At 39.6% G+C, this 17,863-nt stretch overlaps 1 protein-coding gene across 1 annotated transcript in view; it reads left to right on the top strand.

The window, feature by feature from the left end:
- mtx2 (metaxin 2) overlaps positions 1 to 17,354 on the top strand; it is a 61,337-nt gene extending 43,983 nt beyond the window's left edge. The window contains exons 5-10 of the mRNA XM_078552038.1: positions 3,121 to 3,197; positions 3,699 to 3,791; positions 3,991 to 4,029; positions 7,532 to 7,657; positions 16,100 to 16,176; positions 16,843 to 17,354. Of these exons, the coding sequence (XP_078408164.1) occupies positions 3,121 to 3,197; positions 3,699 to 3,791; positions 3,991 to 4,029; positions 7,532 to 7,657; positions 16,100 to 16,176; positions 16,843 to 17,053 (623 nt within the window). The 3' untranslated portion in view covers positions 17,054 to 17,354. The remainder of the gene's footprint in view (positions 1 to 3,120; positions 3,198 to 3,698; positions 3,792 to 3,990; positions 4,030 to 7,531; positions 7,658 to 16,099; positions 16,177 to 16,842) is intronic.
- The last annotated feature ends 509 nt before the right edge of the window (positions 17,355 to 17,863 follow it).

Raw genomic sequence — 17,863 nt, 5'->3', positions numbered from 1 at the left:
CCCTGTTACCTCCTGAAGGAGTCTGATGAGGTTTGTCAAGCACAGTGTTCCTTTTGAAAACCAGGCTGGCTGCTTTGATTTTCGCTCTATCTAGATACAAAGCAATTTACAGAAACTCTGAAAAATTTCTCTGCAATAGATGTTAGATATCTAGGCAGTAATTATCTGGATTAGCTGTATTCTATTATTAAAGATGGGCATTATATTGACCACTTTCCTGTCCTCTAATACATATCCACAATCAATAGAGCCCTGAAATACAAGCCCAGATTTTCCTGCAAAAACAAGATTGGTGACGTACATTGCAAACCTTGCCATCTAGTGCACCAATCTCGCCATTGCTAACGTGCTGCAAATTTTGCTGGTTTTCTATTGGAATGTGCCGCAATGAGCTTGGCAGGCAATCAGTCATTCATTGGTGATCTAAGAGCTGAAGTGCTATCACATTCACCATTTAGAGCCACTGGAGGGTGTCAGTGAATGGAAGCCCAGACTGCTTAAATGCATCCCTTTTCAAGTTTGAGATTTCTGTCAGTTTCACTAGTGTGTGATCTGTGAATTCAGGCCACTCCCAAGTTGCTGCATTATAAGTGATTAATTTAAACAAACTAACCTTGAATTTTTAAGTTGAACTTGATTTTGTTTTGAGTAGCACTGGAGATTGCAAATCTTTGTGGACAGCAGAAATTTACGTAATTGCATGCTGACTTTCCTCTGAGTAGATGGACTTGAAATGTTTTTTGGGCATATGTGCAGCAAATTACTTTAAATTGTTTAAAATAATTGGAATTGCTCAGTGCATTGGATTAATTAGAAAACATGTTTGCTGTGCTATTGGCTTTATTTACTGATGTTGAGCACAGAAGTGGCCATTTAAATTCTGAAAATGATCTGATCAATTGAATGGGCTCTGGTCATACAATATAGTGTGTCAATATTCATATTGAAAATCCCAGGTGCCTGAAGTGCATGCTCAAAAGATCCTAGTTCAATCTCCGCAATGGTGATCTATTTTTAACAACTGGGAGGCTAAGCCCAATCTTGGTGCAATAAATTACATTGCTGCCAGACCACTTGGACCATTATTTTTAAATCTAAGTGACATTGTTATTGAAAATTGGCTTAAGTGCTGGAAGTTTATAATCACCATACTGGGGCAGGTCTCTGATAATGACCTCACTGTTTTTGGTGAGGGTAATGGCGGAGTGGCGCAAAGATCACAAAATAATGGTGCAAGTACTTGATTTCCACTTTTTTTTTGCACCATTCTAGGAATTCTACAATGTAGATGCACCATTCTAATGGTGCAAGTATCCAGGGAAATATAATTTCTTGGGCCTTTGCAATTTCTGTCTCATGCTCAAATCCTATGACAAATCCTGTTTGGCCCTGATGCTTATTCTTTCTTTAGTCTAACTAATTTACCTAAAAACTTTGCTTTAGCCATCATGATATCATTCATCTCACTCTCACTACATTAGACTTCACTTCCTCTCCAATATTCTTCTCTTTAATAAAGGCCAAAGCAAAGTACTTAATTAAATGCCTATGCGTTTTTTTGATCATCATCTAAAAAATTGACAGTGCTTCCCTCTCAGGAGTCCTGCCTCAGTTTTAACGTTCGCTCCCTACTAATATACTTTACGGTTACGAATTAGTTCATAACTTTGATTTAATTATTTTATTCCCTCATGTTTGACTTATTACCACCCCTGACAGTTTAAAGAGAGAATAACTTTTTTTCTTTCCTTTTCCCCTTCATAAAATTAAACCTCGTTGCTATCTGGTTCTATAGACTCTGGTTGTTTTCTGGGATCTCTCCCAAGTTGCCATTATTGACACACGTCAACGATCAGCATTTAATGCTGATCTTCAATGTTGTTTAAGCTCTGTTTGCAAATCATTGCTGATCAAAATTGGTGCTTACTGCCTTTGTTATTTCTTATCATTATCCAAGAATGCCCTGAAATTTTGTATTTGTTGAGTATCCTTGAAATGAGTAGTTCTTAAGGTGATTCTTCAGGTTGTTGGCATGAGTAGCAGAAGCTTCAGAAGCCTATCAATCAAACCTAGTGAGCAATCTCCGCAGGTAGCAGCTTTAAACGAGATTATAGCACTATTGTATGTCATACATGAGATTGTTGGGTTTCAGAAAACAAACTAAATTGTAGAACATTAAGCAAGCTCCTGAAATTCAATTAAATGAAAAGGAATTTAACTTCTTAAATCACCATGTAGCCGTGACCTTGGTTGCAAGTATTTGTTTGGGGCTGTTTTTCATTTATAGATTGTTTTTAGAGTTGTCAGCCCTTTTGGGGCCATGTCAACTATTTTGATGCTGCTTATCAACTTTTCTGACTTTTCTGAATTTTATGAATAGGAATATAAGCAATAATGCTCCTCCAACTCTGTTTTTAAATTGACTCCCAATTCTGCACGTATTCATAATTAATGGCACCCTAACCACCACTAGCAGTGTTTACGCTTTTCCTTTAGGCTAGTGTGACAGCATTGCTAATGTTTAGTTTCAAAGTGGGTAGTTGGATGGCTAGTGTTGACAAACTTCATAAATTAAACCTGGTGTTATAGGATCTCACGTGGCACTTTCCGGACACGTGGCAAATGGAAAGAAAACTGAAACCCTTCAAATCACTTTGTTCTTCCACTAGCGGGATTTTCTATTGCTTCAGTGACCAGTTGAACCGTATGGTCTCAGAAGTGTGAAATGTAATCAGTAACTGATTTCATCCTAGAAAAAATGTTCACACCATTAGAGTTGCATACTAGTGGGCTTGACTAAACATAAAGAAGTACACTCTTGCTGTGCAAAATGAGCCCAAATGCACAACACACAGTGCCTTTTTAAAGTAGCAAACAAATAGTCAAATGAAGTTCCACATTGTTCTTTTTCCCAGGGTATATATTTGTTAGTATATGTTTCAAAATTGAGCCTGTCGGTTTACAATTTGTGTATCTCTTGTTTTTGTTCTCGTGACATTTTGATCGCTTTATGAGTAATATTCTTAGCTTTAATTTATTCAACCTTGTTATTTTTGGTAGTTGTTTCCATTTACACTATAAAATCGTTGTAATAATCTGAGTGATCTTGTTTTGCATTAGGCAAGGCTCCCTTTATACATGTGGGTAATCATGTTGTATCAGAACTTGGCCCCATAGTACAGTTTGCAAAAGCCAAGGTAAGAAAATTACAGCTGTTAGCATACTTTGTTAGTGCAACTATAAATGCCATTTCATCTGTCACTTTTGGCAAGTGTGTTGATTCAGCAATATATATAAAAGCATTTATTGCCATTTTGAGTATTTTACATTTTTTCTTTAGTGCAATAAATAAGTGTAATACTGTCTCATAATAAAATAATTTCCAAATTAATCGGACAAGGGTAAGTTTTGGTATTTCTAATCCTCCAAATTTATGTTCAACTTAATTTAATATTGGACTTTTAAGGTCAAAGGATTGTTTTGTGAACCTAGAGTTTATCTTTTTCCTAAAATTTACAGTGCAATCTATAGGTATTAGAACTATTTTGACTTTCATTTTGCACAATTTGTGTATGGTTGGTATTGTGGGCAACTAAAAGGAAATCAGTTGTGTATGTACAGTGTTGGTAATTATTGTTTGACTGCATTATGAGCTTGTCTACTGTTGACTCTTGTATTTGCATAATCTGTCTCTTTAGGGTCACTCACTCAGTGATGGACTGGATGAAATTCAGAAGGCTGAAATGAAAGCCTATACTGAACTGGTGAATAATATGCTGTTGACAGCAGAGGTATGCCAGATCAAAGGTTTATTTTATTATTCTTGTTTTCTTAATATTGTAAACCAATAACAAACAGCCCAGTTGGTCTTTTCTGTTTCTATGATTAATGATTGCAACAATAGCTGTCATGTTTTATGCATTTTTGCAATTTGCAGTCTTATGTATGATTAGTTGTTGACTAACTTTAGCAATATGTTTTACCTTGCAGCTTTACATACAGTGGTGTGATGACAGCACATCAGCGAAGGTGAGAAATCTGTCAGCATTTACAACAATTAATTTAATCAAATGGGCCTTTAATTTGCACTTGTATCAACATTGGTGCTAGCTTTAGCACTACAGCAATGATTGCATATTTGTTCCATTTCAGTGCACTGCTTTCACAAGTATTCTAATACAGGGTAACTTGATGCAATATTCTGATTATCTGTGGATACATTTTGACAGGATCAAGGAGTCCAAAGTTGCAGCGCCACAAGAATCTATCTTTCTTATTTGTTCTTGGGATGTGAGCATCGCTGGCAAGGCCAGCATTTGCTGCCCATCCCTAACTGCTCTTGAGCAGCTGGTGCTGAGCCACGTCCAACTGAGTGACTTGTATTTCAGAGGCCACTTAAGAATTTACCACATTGTGGGCCTGGAATCACGTGGGCCAGACCGGGCAAGGACAGCAGATTTTCTCCCTGATGGACATTAGCGAAGCAGGTGGATTTTTACGACAATCCACTAGTTTCATGATCATTATTGATGAGGTTAGCATTTTATTCCAGATTTATTAATTAATTGCATTTAAATTCCTCCATCTGCTATGAGGGAGATTGAACTCCTGTCTCTACTAGAGCATTTGTCCAGGCCTCTGGATTATTAATCCAGCAACATTATCACTATGCTACTGTTCCCCAGTTCATTCACTATGAATATCCATTTCAAGAATGATTACGAGCCCAAAGTTCTTAATATTTACAAGCTACTGTAGACTGTGGTGTATAAGTTGACCCAGCATATAACATGACCCCATTTTTTCAGTGCCAAAAATTATGCTTTTATTTATACTCAGTGTGTAAGTTGACCACCACTACCCCCTGCCTTTTCAGCTACAAAATATTACTTGCATTGATAGCTGGCCTCAATTTTACACCCCAGAACTGCATGTTTTACTTACCTTGTAAGTCAGCGCATGGGATCAAACATGCGGTAGCAGCTGTGTTGTGAGGAAGATACGTGGGAGTTTAAGACACAACCACACAGAGCAGACTGCGCATGGAGTGGCAAGTGACAAACAGAAATGGGCCCTCCAGTAAATGAATGAAGTATGAAGTTGGCTTCGAGCTAAAAACTGTAATGTTTGCTAACTCATCAAATAACAGTGCTGCAAGAGAGAGTTCAATGTTAGTGAAAAACTGTTGCAAGAATGGAAAAAGAAATAATCTGCACTGAGGAAGATGCCCAAGACCAAATGTGCTCTCAGAACAGGGACCAGCTATTGGCCTGATCTTGAGAAACATGTATCGGAAGGGGTTCTCGAAAATTGTAGGAATGGTTATATCTGCACCTACAATGCAGATATATGCACTTAAGTGGGCCAAATCAAACCCCGAGTCCAGCAAAGATTTCAGATAAACAGCTAGTTGGTTTAGCCGTTTAATGGAATGAGACAGTCTAACTTGTGGCAGAAGACCAAGATCGCTCAGACTACCAAAAGACCTCAAAACCAAAATTACCAATTTCCAACAATTCATCATTAGACAGCAGCACAAACACGAGTACCCATTAAGTCACATTGGCAACATGGATGAGACGCCCATGAATTTCGATAGGCCCAGCAACTGAACTGTAGAGTGGAAAGGTTCAAAAAAAGTTCTAGTTAAACAGGACGTGAAAAGACAAGATTCACAGTGGTACTAGCCTGCCTGGCTGACGAAACAAAATTCAAGCCCGTGGTAACTTTAGAAGGTAAAACATGTTGAACATCAAGTTCCCTGTAGGAGTTTTTGTGCCTGTCCATGACAGCAATTGGATGGATGAAGATGGAGAGAAGTTATGAATTGGTAATGTGTAGAATAGGCATCCCGGGGGTCTATACAAGGAATGCAGCTTATTAGTGTGGGGCATGTTCAGATTCCATGACCAGGATTTCCTGGTGGTCGGGCAGACTCGGTGGGCAGTCCTGGGAGCACTGGGGAAGCCGACCACCGCACGCGATTGGGCTCCAACTGCGATTTCATGCTGGCTGGCCAATTAATGGCTAGCCACCTTGAAACGCACGTTGCAGCACCCAGCGCTGCCAGCGTGGGGGGCGCAGGAGGAGTACGAGCACTGAAGTTCATGCATGCGCCCAGGCGCGCATAGTAAAAGCTCCCTGAGGCACAGAGCTGCTTCAGGAAGCTGAAGATTTTTTAAATTAAAGATTAAAAACTTAAGCAATGATAAAAACATGTCCCGTCATATGACTCTCACATGAGCAGGTTATGAATGAAATTTTAAAATTTTTATTTTATTTTTATTTGCTGTTGGAATCCGCCCGTGGATGAGATTTCCTGAAAAATCCAGAGGCTGCTTGGCCTTTTTTTTTGCCTGCCCGCCAACCGTAAGGTTGGATGGACAGCGAAAAATTTCATTTAATTATTACTTTAATGGCCTTAAAGGCCTGTTAATTGTCAGCAGGCACGCTGCTGGCTCCTGTAGGTGCCTGCCAACCGAAATATTGCGCGAGTGTGCAATGACGTCATCGTGCGTCATTTTATGCTTGTTCAGGTCAGGTGCTTGACTGCCCGACGAGTGCAATATTCTGCCCCTTATAACCGATGAGATCAAGAGGTGCCTGCTAAGCTATACCTCAGGGTCTAGCATTCATAGTTCAACCTTCAGGTGGGTGTGTCAATAAGACATTCAAGGATCATTTTTGCACTGAGTGGAATAAGTGGATGCACGCTGATATATTGGCTGCGCCGCTTGGTGTTTTGTGCGGTTTTATTATCAAATCATCGGATGCTATTAGTGCACCAAGTGTCATCAGATCATTCAAAAAACACAGAATATCCAATTCAATGGATGGAGAGGAAGATGATTTGTTGTGGAGGGATGATTCTGAAAGTGAAGTGCCACACCTGATCCAGAGTTGGGATCCTTACGATGACTCCATAACGAAAATGACTCAGAACGAATTCGATGAACTCTGTGTCGGATGCTTAAGACAATGGCCAGAATTTTCATGTCAGCATGCGGGGGCGGGCCCAGCATGCCGATGTGTAAAATGATGCATGGTGACGTCAGGCGTGCACCCCGACGTCACCATGCGTCATTCAGATCTTTCGTTCAGCGGGTGCGTGCTGGAAGCGGTCGCACACCCGCCGAACTATCAAGGTCTGTTAAGGCCATTAAAAAAACTAATTAAAGTAATTATCAACACTGCCCGTTAAGGTTGGTGGCCTTTGCGTTTTTCAGGAAACCTCATCCACAAAATTTAAGACTGGCAAGTGATAGGAATGCAGAAGTTACACTGATAAAATATAAATGTTAGAAAATTAGAGACTCTAATACATTCTTGGGGAGAAAGAATGTGAAGTCAAGTCTGGTATGGTCGAGCTGGTATGACCATTTATCTATAAGATTTCAAGATGATCACAATATTGGTCAATTTTATTACTACCTATAAATGGTGTACCACTCCGATTAAAGGATCAGCTGGATATTTGTAGATAGTGTAAAATGAAAGATCTTTAATGAACCAAACTTTTTGATGTTTTAAGATAACTCGTTCGAGATATGGCTCACCATATCCCTGGCCTTTAAACCATATATTGGCCTATCAGAAGCAATGGGAAGTAAGACGCAAGATGAAGGCAATTGGATGGGCTGGAAAATCTCTTAAACAGGTCGGTCATTAATATTTTTTCCGAAGTTGCCATTGTTGTATTTATAACTTTGTTTTCCAATTCTAGTCCAATGGTGACTATAATACAGAAGTTTGTGTTGCATGAAGCTATTTGCTATTTCAAAATAAATCCAGTTAAGCAAGATAGAACTGATATTTTAGAACTATCCTAGAATTCGCATGTTGGATTTTTTTTCCCTTAAAAATCCATTGGCCTGAATTTTCCAATATCTAGAGCAGTGAAATCTGGACTCAAGTCTGTGTTGCGCATTGGGACCCTGCAGAAGTTCTGACGCACATATGTGCTGCAAATGCCTGCAAAGCTTAAACTTGCGATGGGCTGATTTGTGCTGCCTGGGGCCCTCCGCGAATGTCTACAACCCTGAGCTACCCACCCGATACGACCCAACCGCTCCCTCACTTGCGCGCTAGCTTACTCCCAAAATCTATATTTATAACACAAGCGGACATAGAAGATGAAAATACCAGACTAAATGATTACATTAATCACAACAGAGAACTACATCAAGTGACATCGAGTAACTGCTGTATCAGGGGGCTAAAACCACCAATTTTATAAAGTATATATAAACGTGTATCCGTACTCATGGCTAATTTCTAATATTTTTTAAAAACTGGACAATGTCCTTTTAAAATGACTGAAGCTATGTCTGTCTGTGACCTTAAAGAAAAGGGGCTATTTGACATTATGAAAGAAATTTGCTCATCGTTATATCTGAAGAGACCCTAACGACACCCTGTGGGCTGCAGGATCCAAATTCAAAGGAAACTATACAGAGGCCATCTCCATTTCATAAGCCAGGCCTGGCCAACCGGAGCCAATTCGTCTGCTAGGACAAAGGACACCGCAACCTCACTTTAAGACTTGGAGCATTAACAATTTCAGGGACCAAGACAAACCCTTTGTCAGAGCCAAAGAGCAGAAGTGGGAGTCAAGTGACACAACCCCCATAGCTGGTGGAGCCAGTAATATTGCCTTCTGGAGCTGCAAAGTTCAGTCGTCTTCTTTCCATCCACCAAGCAGCAGCACAGAAAAAGGGGCTCTGTCCAGGTTTAAATACCTAGCCCCATCTACACTTTATACTGGAACTTCTGCACCAGCACTATCGCCTATAAGACTGATTCATCTCTGCGTGCCTATTTCATCATGGAAGCCAATTCTACTGGATAAGTGAATTATCCGGCATCAGCTCAGCCTTCCTGTCTGTGAAGGAATACGCCTTTGGAATCTGATTCTGGACTCACGTGAAACAATAATTCCTTTCTCTGTGGTCTTTACCCTGTAAATCTGACTTTTCTCTATCCCTCTTTTATTGCATGAGTGCGCAGGGGGCTATGTGGCCGTGCCCACCCACCCCCGTGTTTTGAGTATGCAAATAAACTAACTCTCCTTGAGTTCATCCTATCAGGAGTTTGCTGTGGGGTTATTAATAGAAATTGGATCACACCAAAACTGAAGGGTTGGGAAATACACTGCCATTTATAAAGGGGGCAATCAAAATCAAAAACCTGTTTACAAAAACAAAAATCTGTTTACGGAGGGATGGTGAGAGGGGAAATCAGAGCTGTTTAAATTAACCCCCCCCCTCCTGTCCATAATAGCTGTAAGCTCAGTTCTATACTATGACTGTTAATTCCGAAAAAATACACTACTCAGTTCAAGTTCAGAAGCGTTTCACAATGGGTGACATATCCTACTGTTAGTCACACTGTCCAAGAAAGTGAAAATAACTTGACTAACAAAAATATACTTAAGCAATTTGGACGCTACAATTTTAAAATCACTCATGCTTTTTGACTTTATAAAGTGTGTAGTAATAAACTGCTCCTGCACTTTGATTAAATGCCATAGCCTGTGGCCCTGGCAGCTAATCTACTGCGAAACTGTTTATTGCCTTGCACACTTCTTCTGACAATTTATTACTTAAATCTGTAACATGATCCACATAATATTAGTTGTCACTGTACAGGTTCAGCACAACATCCTCTAACTTGTACTCTATTGATTTAACAATTTACCTCAACATTTATTTGGTTTGTTAATTGTTGCTGAACAGCAAGAAGGCACTTAAGTATTCTCTAGCTCAACTAGTTCAAGACTGTTCATGGAGAATATATGTTATCAATTTTTTTTTTTAAATGTGCAGTGCCATATACTTAACTGTATTAAACTTAATCTGTGTTTTTCCCACTTCGATTTTATCTGACTAATTTCCTTGGTGTTCCACTCCAATTTAATTTTGACTAGTTTACATCGAGTTCCTGAATACAATTTGTAGATGTAGATTAGAAACCATTGGGGGGAGGGGGGTAGGTTGGTGGTGGTTGTGGTGGCAATAGAGTGGTCACAAATTGGAGGATGCCATGTTGAAAGTTTATGATGCATCACTCAGACCACACCTGTAGTACTGTGTTTAGTTTCTGTTACCAAGATACAGAGAAACATTTTGTTCTTGAATCTTGCTAAGAAATCTGAGAGGCAATCGTGTTACAGAAGGTAAACTGATAGAACAAGAGGTCAAATTGATGACAGGCATACTTACAACTGCTCTCTCAACCCTTTTGTATCAGTCTTTCATCAATAGTAGCATGGTCACCTCTGAATCAGAAGGCCATGAGTTGAAATTCTGCTCCACAAACTTGAGTACACAATCTAAGCTGACACTGCAGTACATACTATAACGTCAGAAGAACTGTCCTTCAATTGGGACGTTAAATGGAGGCCTCTTCTCCCCTCTTGGGAGAAGGTAAAATATACCATGGCACAATTTGAAAAAGTGCAGTTTTCCCCGTCTCCTGACCAATATGTACCCTTCAGGCAACATCACTAAGATGGATTATTTGGTTATTTCTGTTATTGCTGTTCTTAGAATATTGCTTTGCGCAAATTGGCTACTGTGTTTCCGTATATGTTGCAAGAATGACTATGCTTCAAAGGTACTTGATTAGTTATAATGCACTTTGGGATGTGCTGAGGTTGTAAATTGTGCTCACATAAATATAAGTTCTTTAAAATAAATTCTTTTGTGCAAAGAGTGGTCAGCCTTTGAAATAGAATTCTTGCTATCATTTTTGATGGAGAGATTGTAAGCTTTTCTAAATGGATGAATGAAGATACCTTCTCACCTATATTTAGCTTGTAACTTATGACATTCAAAGGGATTTTGTGTTTAGGATAGTGTATTATTAAACGTGAGTGATTAGTTCGGGGTGTAGTTTGAACTGTTCAAGGATAGTCCTTAGTTCTTGGATTGAAATCAAGCACTTCACACCCTCTTTATTATTATAATATGCTCTATTTGCCTGACAGTTAATTCTTGGCATTGTAGTGAAGATAGAATAATTTAGTACTATTGAATTATCCTGCCGCTTCAATGCAGGAAAACATTCATTGACAAAATATTGGCCTTTCCGGCAAACAAAATTATGCTATCACATTGTTTATATGGCAAATTATTCAGTGATTCTCAGGCAAATAAAGGAAATGAGAATCATTGGGGCAGCATTGACAAATGTAGGTCTGAATTGTTGATCAGAATCATTGGCATTAAGTTTTCCAAGTGTTGGTGCATTTCCCTAATTACATCTATGGTGTGACTATGGCAATCTTCAAAATCTGTATATTTGGTTTACTGGCAAGCCAGTCATTTAAAGATAGTTTTCACACACTGAAAATCAGATTTAAAAATTATACACCGAGACAGAAGAATATATTAGTGTTTATTCTTAGATAAATTGGATTTTGGGCTTTTTAGATTTCATGGGTGGGATTTTCTGCACCCGCCTGCCGCCGGGATCGTCCAGTCCCGCCGCAAGTCAATGGACTTCTGGCTGGGGCGCTGTCTCGCCTGCGGTGGGTCACGCCCACGATGGGGCCGGAAAATCCCGGCCAATAACTTAATTTAGGGTTAAAGTTACAATAATCAGGTTATTCCTGATGTCTGAGTAGCTCAATATAAAGCACTTGCATTCCTTTGAATTTAGAAAATTGAGAAGTGATCTAATGGATAACCAGTTGACCTGCTGTGGGAACCCAGAACAAGATGGCATAATCTTAAAATTGGAGTTGGGCCATTTAGGAGTGGAAACAAACCACTTTTTCTTTTGTATTCAGAAAGTAGAAACCTGGAACAGCTGCACCCAAAAGATGCTTGGTCAACCAAAATTGATCAATTTTTGTTAGGTATGGTGTTATGATCTCTGTAGATGTAGTTTTTATTAGAATCCGAAAACATAGATACTTTGAAAAAGAATGAAGCCATGAGGTTCATGGTTTAAATCAAAAGAATCGTACCACACAAAAATCAAAGAAAATGAATAGTAATGATTACATTACCTTAAATAGTTACGTTAAAGATGTTAAAAGTAGAAAGAGAACAGTTGCTTTACTCTAAATGAAATGTCATAACTCCGCTTTCCTTCATTTTGACGTACACCCCAGTAAGATAAGTCAGACACTTAAAAATTGAAAGATTAACCACTAGGATTGAGTACTGTTTCAATCATTCGTATAAGGGTTGAGATTTTTTGGGCTTTCTGCTTGCTTTGGGAAAGGATTTCCCTTCAAATCTCCACCACGATTGTAAACTCCCTGTTCAATTTGGGCATCGTCAGCGTGGCCACCTCAGATCAGAAGCTTTCTGGTTCTTCTATTCTTCAGCTCGGGAGTTTTGCCTCTAAAGCTCTTGCTCACTCGCACTCTATCCCATTTAGCATAATGGTAGTGCTGCACAACATGATGGAGAGAGTCCTCAATGTGAAGATAGGACTGTGTGGTGGTCATTACTACCAATACTGTCATGGACAGATGCATCTGCAGCAAGTAGATTTTTCCCTCATTTTGGTTCTGCTGCAGGCCCCGTTTGATGGATATGTCCTTCAGGGCTCAACCAGCTTGTTCAGTAGTGATGCTATTTATCAACATTGAAGTCCCTCACCCAGAGTACACTGTGCCATTGTTACACGCAGTGCTTCTTTCAAATAGTGTTCATCATGGAGGAATATTGATTCATCAATTGAGGGAGGGCAGCAGGTGGTAATCAACAGGAGGCTTCCTTGTCCATGTTTGACCTGGTGTGAGAGACTGGAGCAAAGGGGACAGATAGCCAGTCCCAAGCTAAAGGAAAAACCCCAAAAATCCAGGGTTGTGGAACAGGAAAAAGTCTGAAGAAGACCTTCTAGTCCTCCTTACTCTTAACTTCACTTAACAGGACCTTTTCCAGGTTCCTGTCCTTCCCTTTGACTAGAAGGTCAAAGTGCACCACATTGTATTTGCACTCTGCTGCGATTTTTAAAAATTATTTCTTGGGTTAGTTGCCCATCCCTAATTGGTGAGTCCCCTTCTTGAGCTGCTGCAGCCCATATGTGTTGTAGGTACACTCGCACTGGCAATATAATTCCAAGTCAGGATGGTATGTGGCTTGGAGAGGAACTTGCAGGAAGTAGTGTTCCCATGCATCTGTGCCCGTATCCTTCTAGGTGGTAGAGGTCACAGGTTTGAAAGGTGCTGTCGAAGGAGCCTTGGTGAGTTGCTGCAGTGCATCTTGTAGATGATATATTCGACACTTAAGAGTCAACTACATTGCTGTGGGTCTGAAGTCACATGTCGGCCTGATCCGGTAAGGATGGCAGATTTCTTTTGCTAAAGAGCAATGTGGGGGTTTCTAATTGGTGTCAGTAATTATGGTTACATGAGGTAGCTCTGTTGTCCCAACAGCAATCTGCTCATTCTCTGGGGACTGTCAGATAATGTAGGCTGCTGCACAATGAAAGCATCATGGGTATGCCCTGGATAATGGGCATTAACATTCAAAATAAAATTTCTGTGGGGTGTGAAACCATCATTTATCTATCTGTAGCTTATCTAGTTTGATCATGAACGAATTTGAAGACCTGGAAGTTGCGCAAATTATGATTGTATTGTCTGAGTATAGAGTATATAGTATATATGCATGACAGTATTTTTTTAGAACAAACATAACACATATTACTGTAGTAACACATATTACTGTAGTTCTAATGGAATTATAAGTCCAGAAGGAATCTTATTATGTGGAGGAAAACAAAATGTTGAGGAGTGTCCAAAAAGAAAATCGTACCAGAATGTAAAATCACAGTGAAGAATGAAAAGATCAAACGATAGACAAATTTTGTTACCTAGGAAGTATGTTAACATCAGACAGAGAGTGCATTTCAAAAAAACGAAAAAAGTTATGTTCAACTCAAAAATAGCCATGAAAACAAGGCAGAGAACCTTGGAATGCCACATCACACCAATTTTGACATATAATAGTGAATGTTGGACAATCGGTGAAGCAATGTAGGGAAGAACTGAGGCTGAAGAGTTGTGGTTTTTGAGGGGAATAATGAAGATATCTTGGACAAGTCACACTGCCAATGAAGAGGCGCTAGTAAAACCTGAGACCAAAAAAGTCCTGTTGACCAAGATCAGGAAAAGACAGTTGGAATTTCTTGGGCACATAATAAGAAATCATGATTTACAAAGTCTGATGCTGATGGGAAAGATTGATGGTAAAAGAGATCGAGGTAAACAAGGAACGATGTTTTTAAAGAGCCTCGCAAACTGAATGAATGTGCCACCAATGAAGATCATCCACACCTCTAGAACACAATTTGACATGGAGGTCAACGTTGCCATCACCCTCGAAGGGCATGGTACCTGAAGAGAAGCCGCCACAATATTGAAAAATCTGTTGTATCTTTTTCATTCACAGGATGTGGTCTTCGCTGGCTGGGCCAGCATTTATCGCCCATCCCTAGTTGCCCTTGAGAAGGTGGTGGTGAGCTGCCTTCTTGAACCGCTGCAGTCCATGTGGTGTAGGTACATCCACAGTGCTGTTAGGAAGGGAGCTCCAGGATTTTGACCTAGCAACAGTGAAGGATCGGCAATATGTTTCCAAGTCAGGATGATGAGTGACTTGGAGGAGATCTTCCAGGTGGTGGTGTTCCCATCTATCTGCTGTCATTGTCCTTCTAGATGGTAGTGGTAGTGAAAGGTGCTGTCGAAGGAGCATTGGTGCTGAACATCAGCGAACATCCCCACTTGTGACATTATGATGGAAGGAAGGTCATTGATGAAGCAGCTAAAGATGGTTAGGCCAAGGACACTACCCGGAGGAACTCCTGCAGTGATGTCCTGGAGCTGAGATGACTGACCTTCAATAACCACAAACATCTTCTTTTGTGCTCGGTATGACTCCAACCAGCGGAGAGTTTTCCCCCTGATTCCCATTGACTCCAGTTTTGCTAGGCTCCTTGATGCCACACTCGTTCAAATACGGCCTTAATGTCAAGGGCAGTCACTCTCACCGCACCTCAGGAGTTTAGCTCCTTTGTCCATGTTTGAACCATGCCTGATTCATGGTTTCCTGCTTTACTAAAGAGTTCGTATCAATATTTTGCTCTGTGAATGTGATTACAACACTCCCTTCACAACCTGTAAAATTGTCACTTGTCACATTAATAATGAAATACTAAAGCTGTTCTAATAGCAAGTCTCAAGTACAGAGCCATGACTGCTAATGGCTTTGGGGATGACTTGATCTAGTCATGATATCAGACACACACACACACACACACACACGTCTTATATATTTTGATTTTTAAATAGGGAATATTAAAGCAACAGGCTAATAAAGAGGTGTGGAGAAGAACATTTTCTGAAGTTCTATAAGGTTAAAGACTCCCCCTTTAGAATCTGATATGGCACCAGAATTAGCAATTTTTGAAGCCCAGTGAAATCTAACAAAGTTCCAAATGTTAAACAAAAACAGAATTACCTGGAAAAACTCAGCAGGTCTGGCAGCATCGGTGGAGAAGAAATCAGTTAACGTTTCGAGTCTTCATGACCCTTCGGCAGAACTGAGTATAGTTAGGAGAAAGGTGAAATATAAGCTGGTCTAAGGTGGGGGGGCGGGGGGAGAGAGAAGTTGAGGGTGTGGTGATTGTGGAGATAAGCAAGCAGTGATAGGAGCAGATAATCAAAAGATGTCACAGACAAAAGGATCAAAGAGGTGTTGAAGGTGGTGATATTGTCTAAGAAAAGTGCTAATTAAGAATGGAAGGCAGGATACTCAAGGTACAGCTCTAGTGGGGGTGGGGTGGAAAGACTAACAAAGTTTTAGTTTTAGATTTAAAAATAATGGAAATAGGTGGGAAAAGAAGAATCTATATGAATTATTGAAAAAAAAGGGAGGGGGGAGAAACGGGGTGGGGATGGGGGGAGAGATTTTCATTCCAAATGTTGTTTGGAATGAAAAGTATTCAACTAAGCAGAATACTGTAATTCTTGTATTTATAGTATTTGACCCAAATGTGAGGAGATATTTTATCATATTTCATGCCAGACTTCAGTATATTACCCATGTAAACTTCTGATTTTATCCTTCTGGGTGACTATTAGGTGCTCGAAGATGTGGATCGATGCTGTCAGGCTCTCTCTCAAAGGCTGGGAACCCAACCCTATTTCTTTACTCGACAGTAAGTCACATTGTTATGGTTACAGATATAGTAGTAAAGTGGTGCTCTTTTTAGGCCAGTGGTGTATTCATTCAATTTTTGTGTACTTTCCATTTGTTTAGCCACTAATACAAAGGAATTTTACTACCATGTAGTTTCTTTTATCAACAGTGTTAAGAGTCTTTAGCAGATGAAATGCCCAGAAGCAATCTATTTGGCTATTTGAAGTACAACATTCTATTTTAAGGATGGCTTTGTTATGCACAGTAGCTGCAGGGGAGGCAGACTCCTGTTCTTTTTCTTCACAGAAATGAAGAGCAACTGTCAGTGATCACAAGACATTATCCTACATACATTCTTAAGCATACTATTTTGGTATATTTAATTTATGTTCATTTGGGAAAAATGTAATTAATCTGTTAATGGCAGGTTTTTTCATAAGGCTGATGTACCTGTATAATAAATTACAGTAATAAAAATTAAGATGGCCTGTGTCTGTGAAACCTAAAGAGATCGCCTTAATTTAGTTAGGAAATGCCAACAGCTTATTGGGGAACAGAGTGGTATGCTAATATCCCTTGCAGTGACCTTTCCTTAACCTGTTCTTTGTGACAGAATATTGCTACAGGCTTCAACGTTGCCTTCGAAAATAAATGGTTAGCTAACCTTTTAATGTTTGTGTTGCAGGCCAACAGAACTGGATGCACTGGTGTTTGGTCACCTGTTCACAATCCTTACAACTCAGCTGACCGATGATGCACTTGGTGAAAAGGTGAAAAATTATGAAAACCTCATCAAATTTTGTAGAAGAATAGAACAACATTACTTTGAAGAGCATGATCAAGAGAGTGCTCTGAGTTCAGCATCCAGGTGCTCAAGAGGTTCTTCTACAAAGTAATTAATGGAAGGACTAAGCAAAATGAGAAATTGTCAGAAATAATAAAATAATTTAACATGACATCAAGCTACAAAAAAAAACTGGAGTATTTAAAGAGTTGGTTGCCAAGTTCAGTGTGGTTAACACAATTATAGTTAGTCTCCTGTAATATTGTATAGATAACATTATACAAAAATCTGCAGACCCTAACTGTTAGCATGATGAACCCAGTGCTTTGTTTTCTATTAAATATAAATTTCATGAACAATTTGATGGACATGTCTATGAAATGTCAATTAAAGATTAATCTGAAAACTCTAAATGTCCTCTTTGATCTTAGTGCTTTTAAACATTAGCAAACACTGTGACTTCTGATTATCCCCACAAGCACAAAAGGATACAATTTGCATTGCACATTAGAGGATTATCATGTTAGCTGTTATAGCCTAAACTGGTAATCTGCTCTTTTTGGGTTTAACAAGTATGTATTGAAAGAAGATCCTTGCATTTACAAGGTGATTAGCCCCTGTTTCATATTAGCATTCATGGGAAAGCCACCTCCAGAAATGAGCCAGAAAGAGGATCACTCACTTGTAAGTAGTTCGTTTGTCCAAGTGTGGCCAACAGAGTCCAGCCTATTACAAACAAAAACAGAAAATGCTGGAAAAACTCAGCATCGGTGGAGAGAGAAACAAGAATTAATGTTTCGACTCCGTATTGCCCTTCTTCAGAGCTGAAGAGAAGTGGAAATGTGATGAAATTTATACTGTTTAAGGGGGGTGGGGCAGGTGCAGCTGGATAGAAGGCCAGCGATATGTGGGGACAAAGGAG

Source organism: Cetorhinus maximus, chromosome 11, assembly GCF_964194155.1.
Source record: "Cetorhinus maximus chromosome 11, sCetMax3.hap1.1, whole genome shotgun sequence".
Taxonomy (NCBI): domain Eukaryota; kingdom Metazoa; phylum Chordata; class Chondrichthyes; order Lamniformes; family Cetorhinidae; genus Cetorhinus; species Cetorhinus maximus.
Note: the sequence above shows the minus strand (reverse complement) of the source record. Positions and strands in the feature narration are given on the sequence as shown.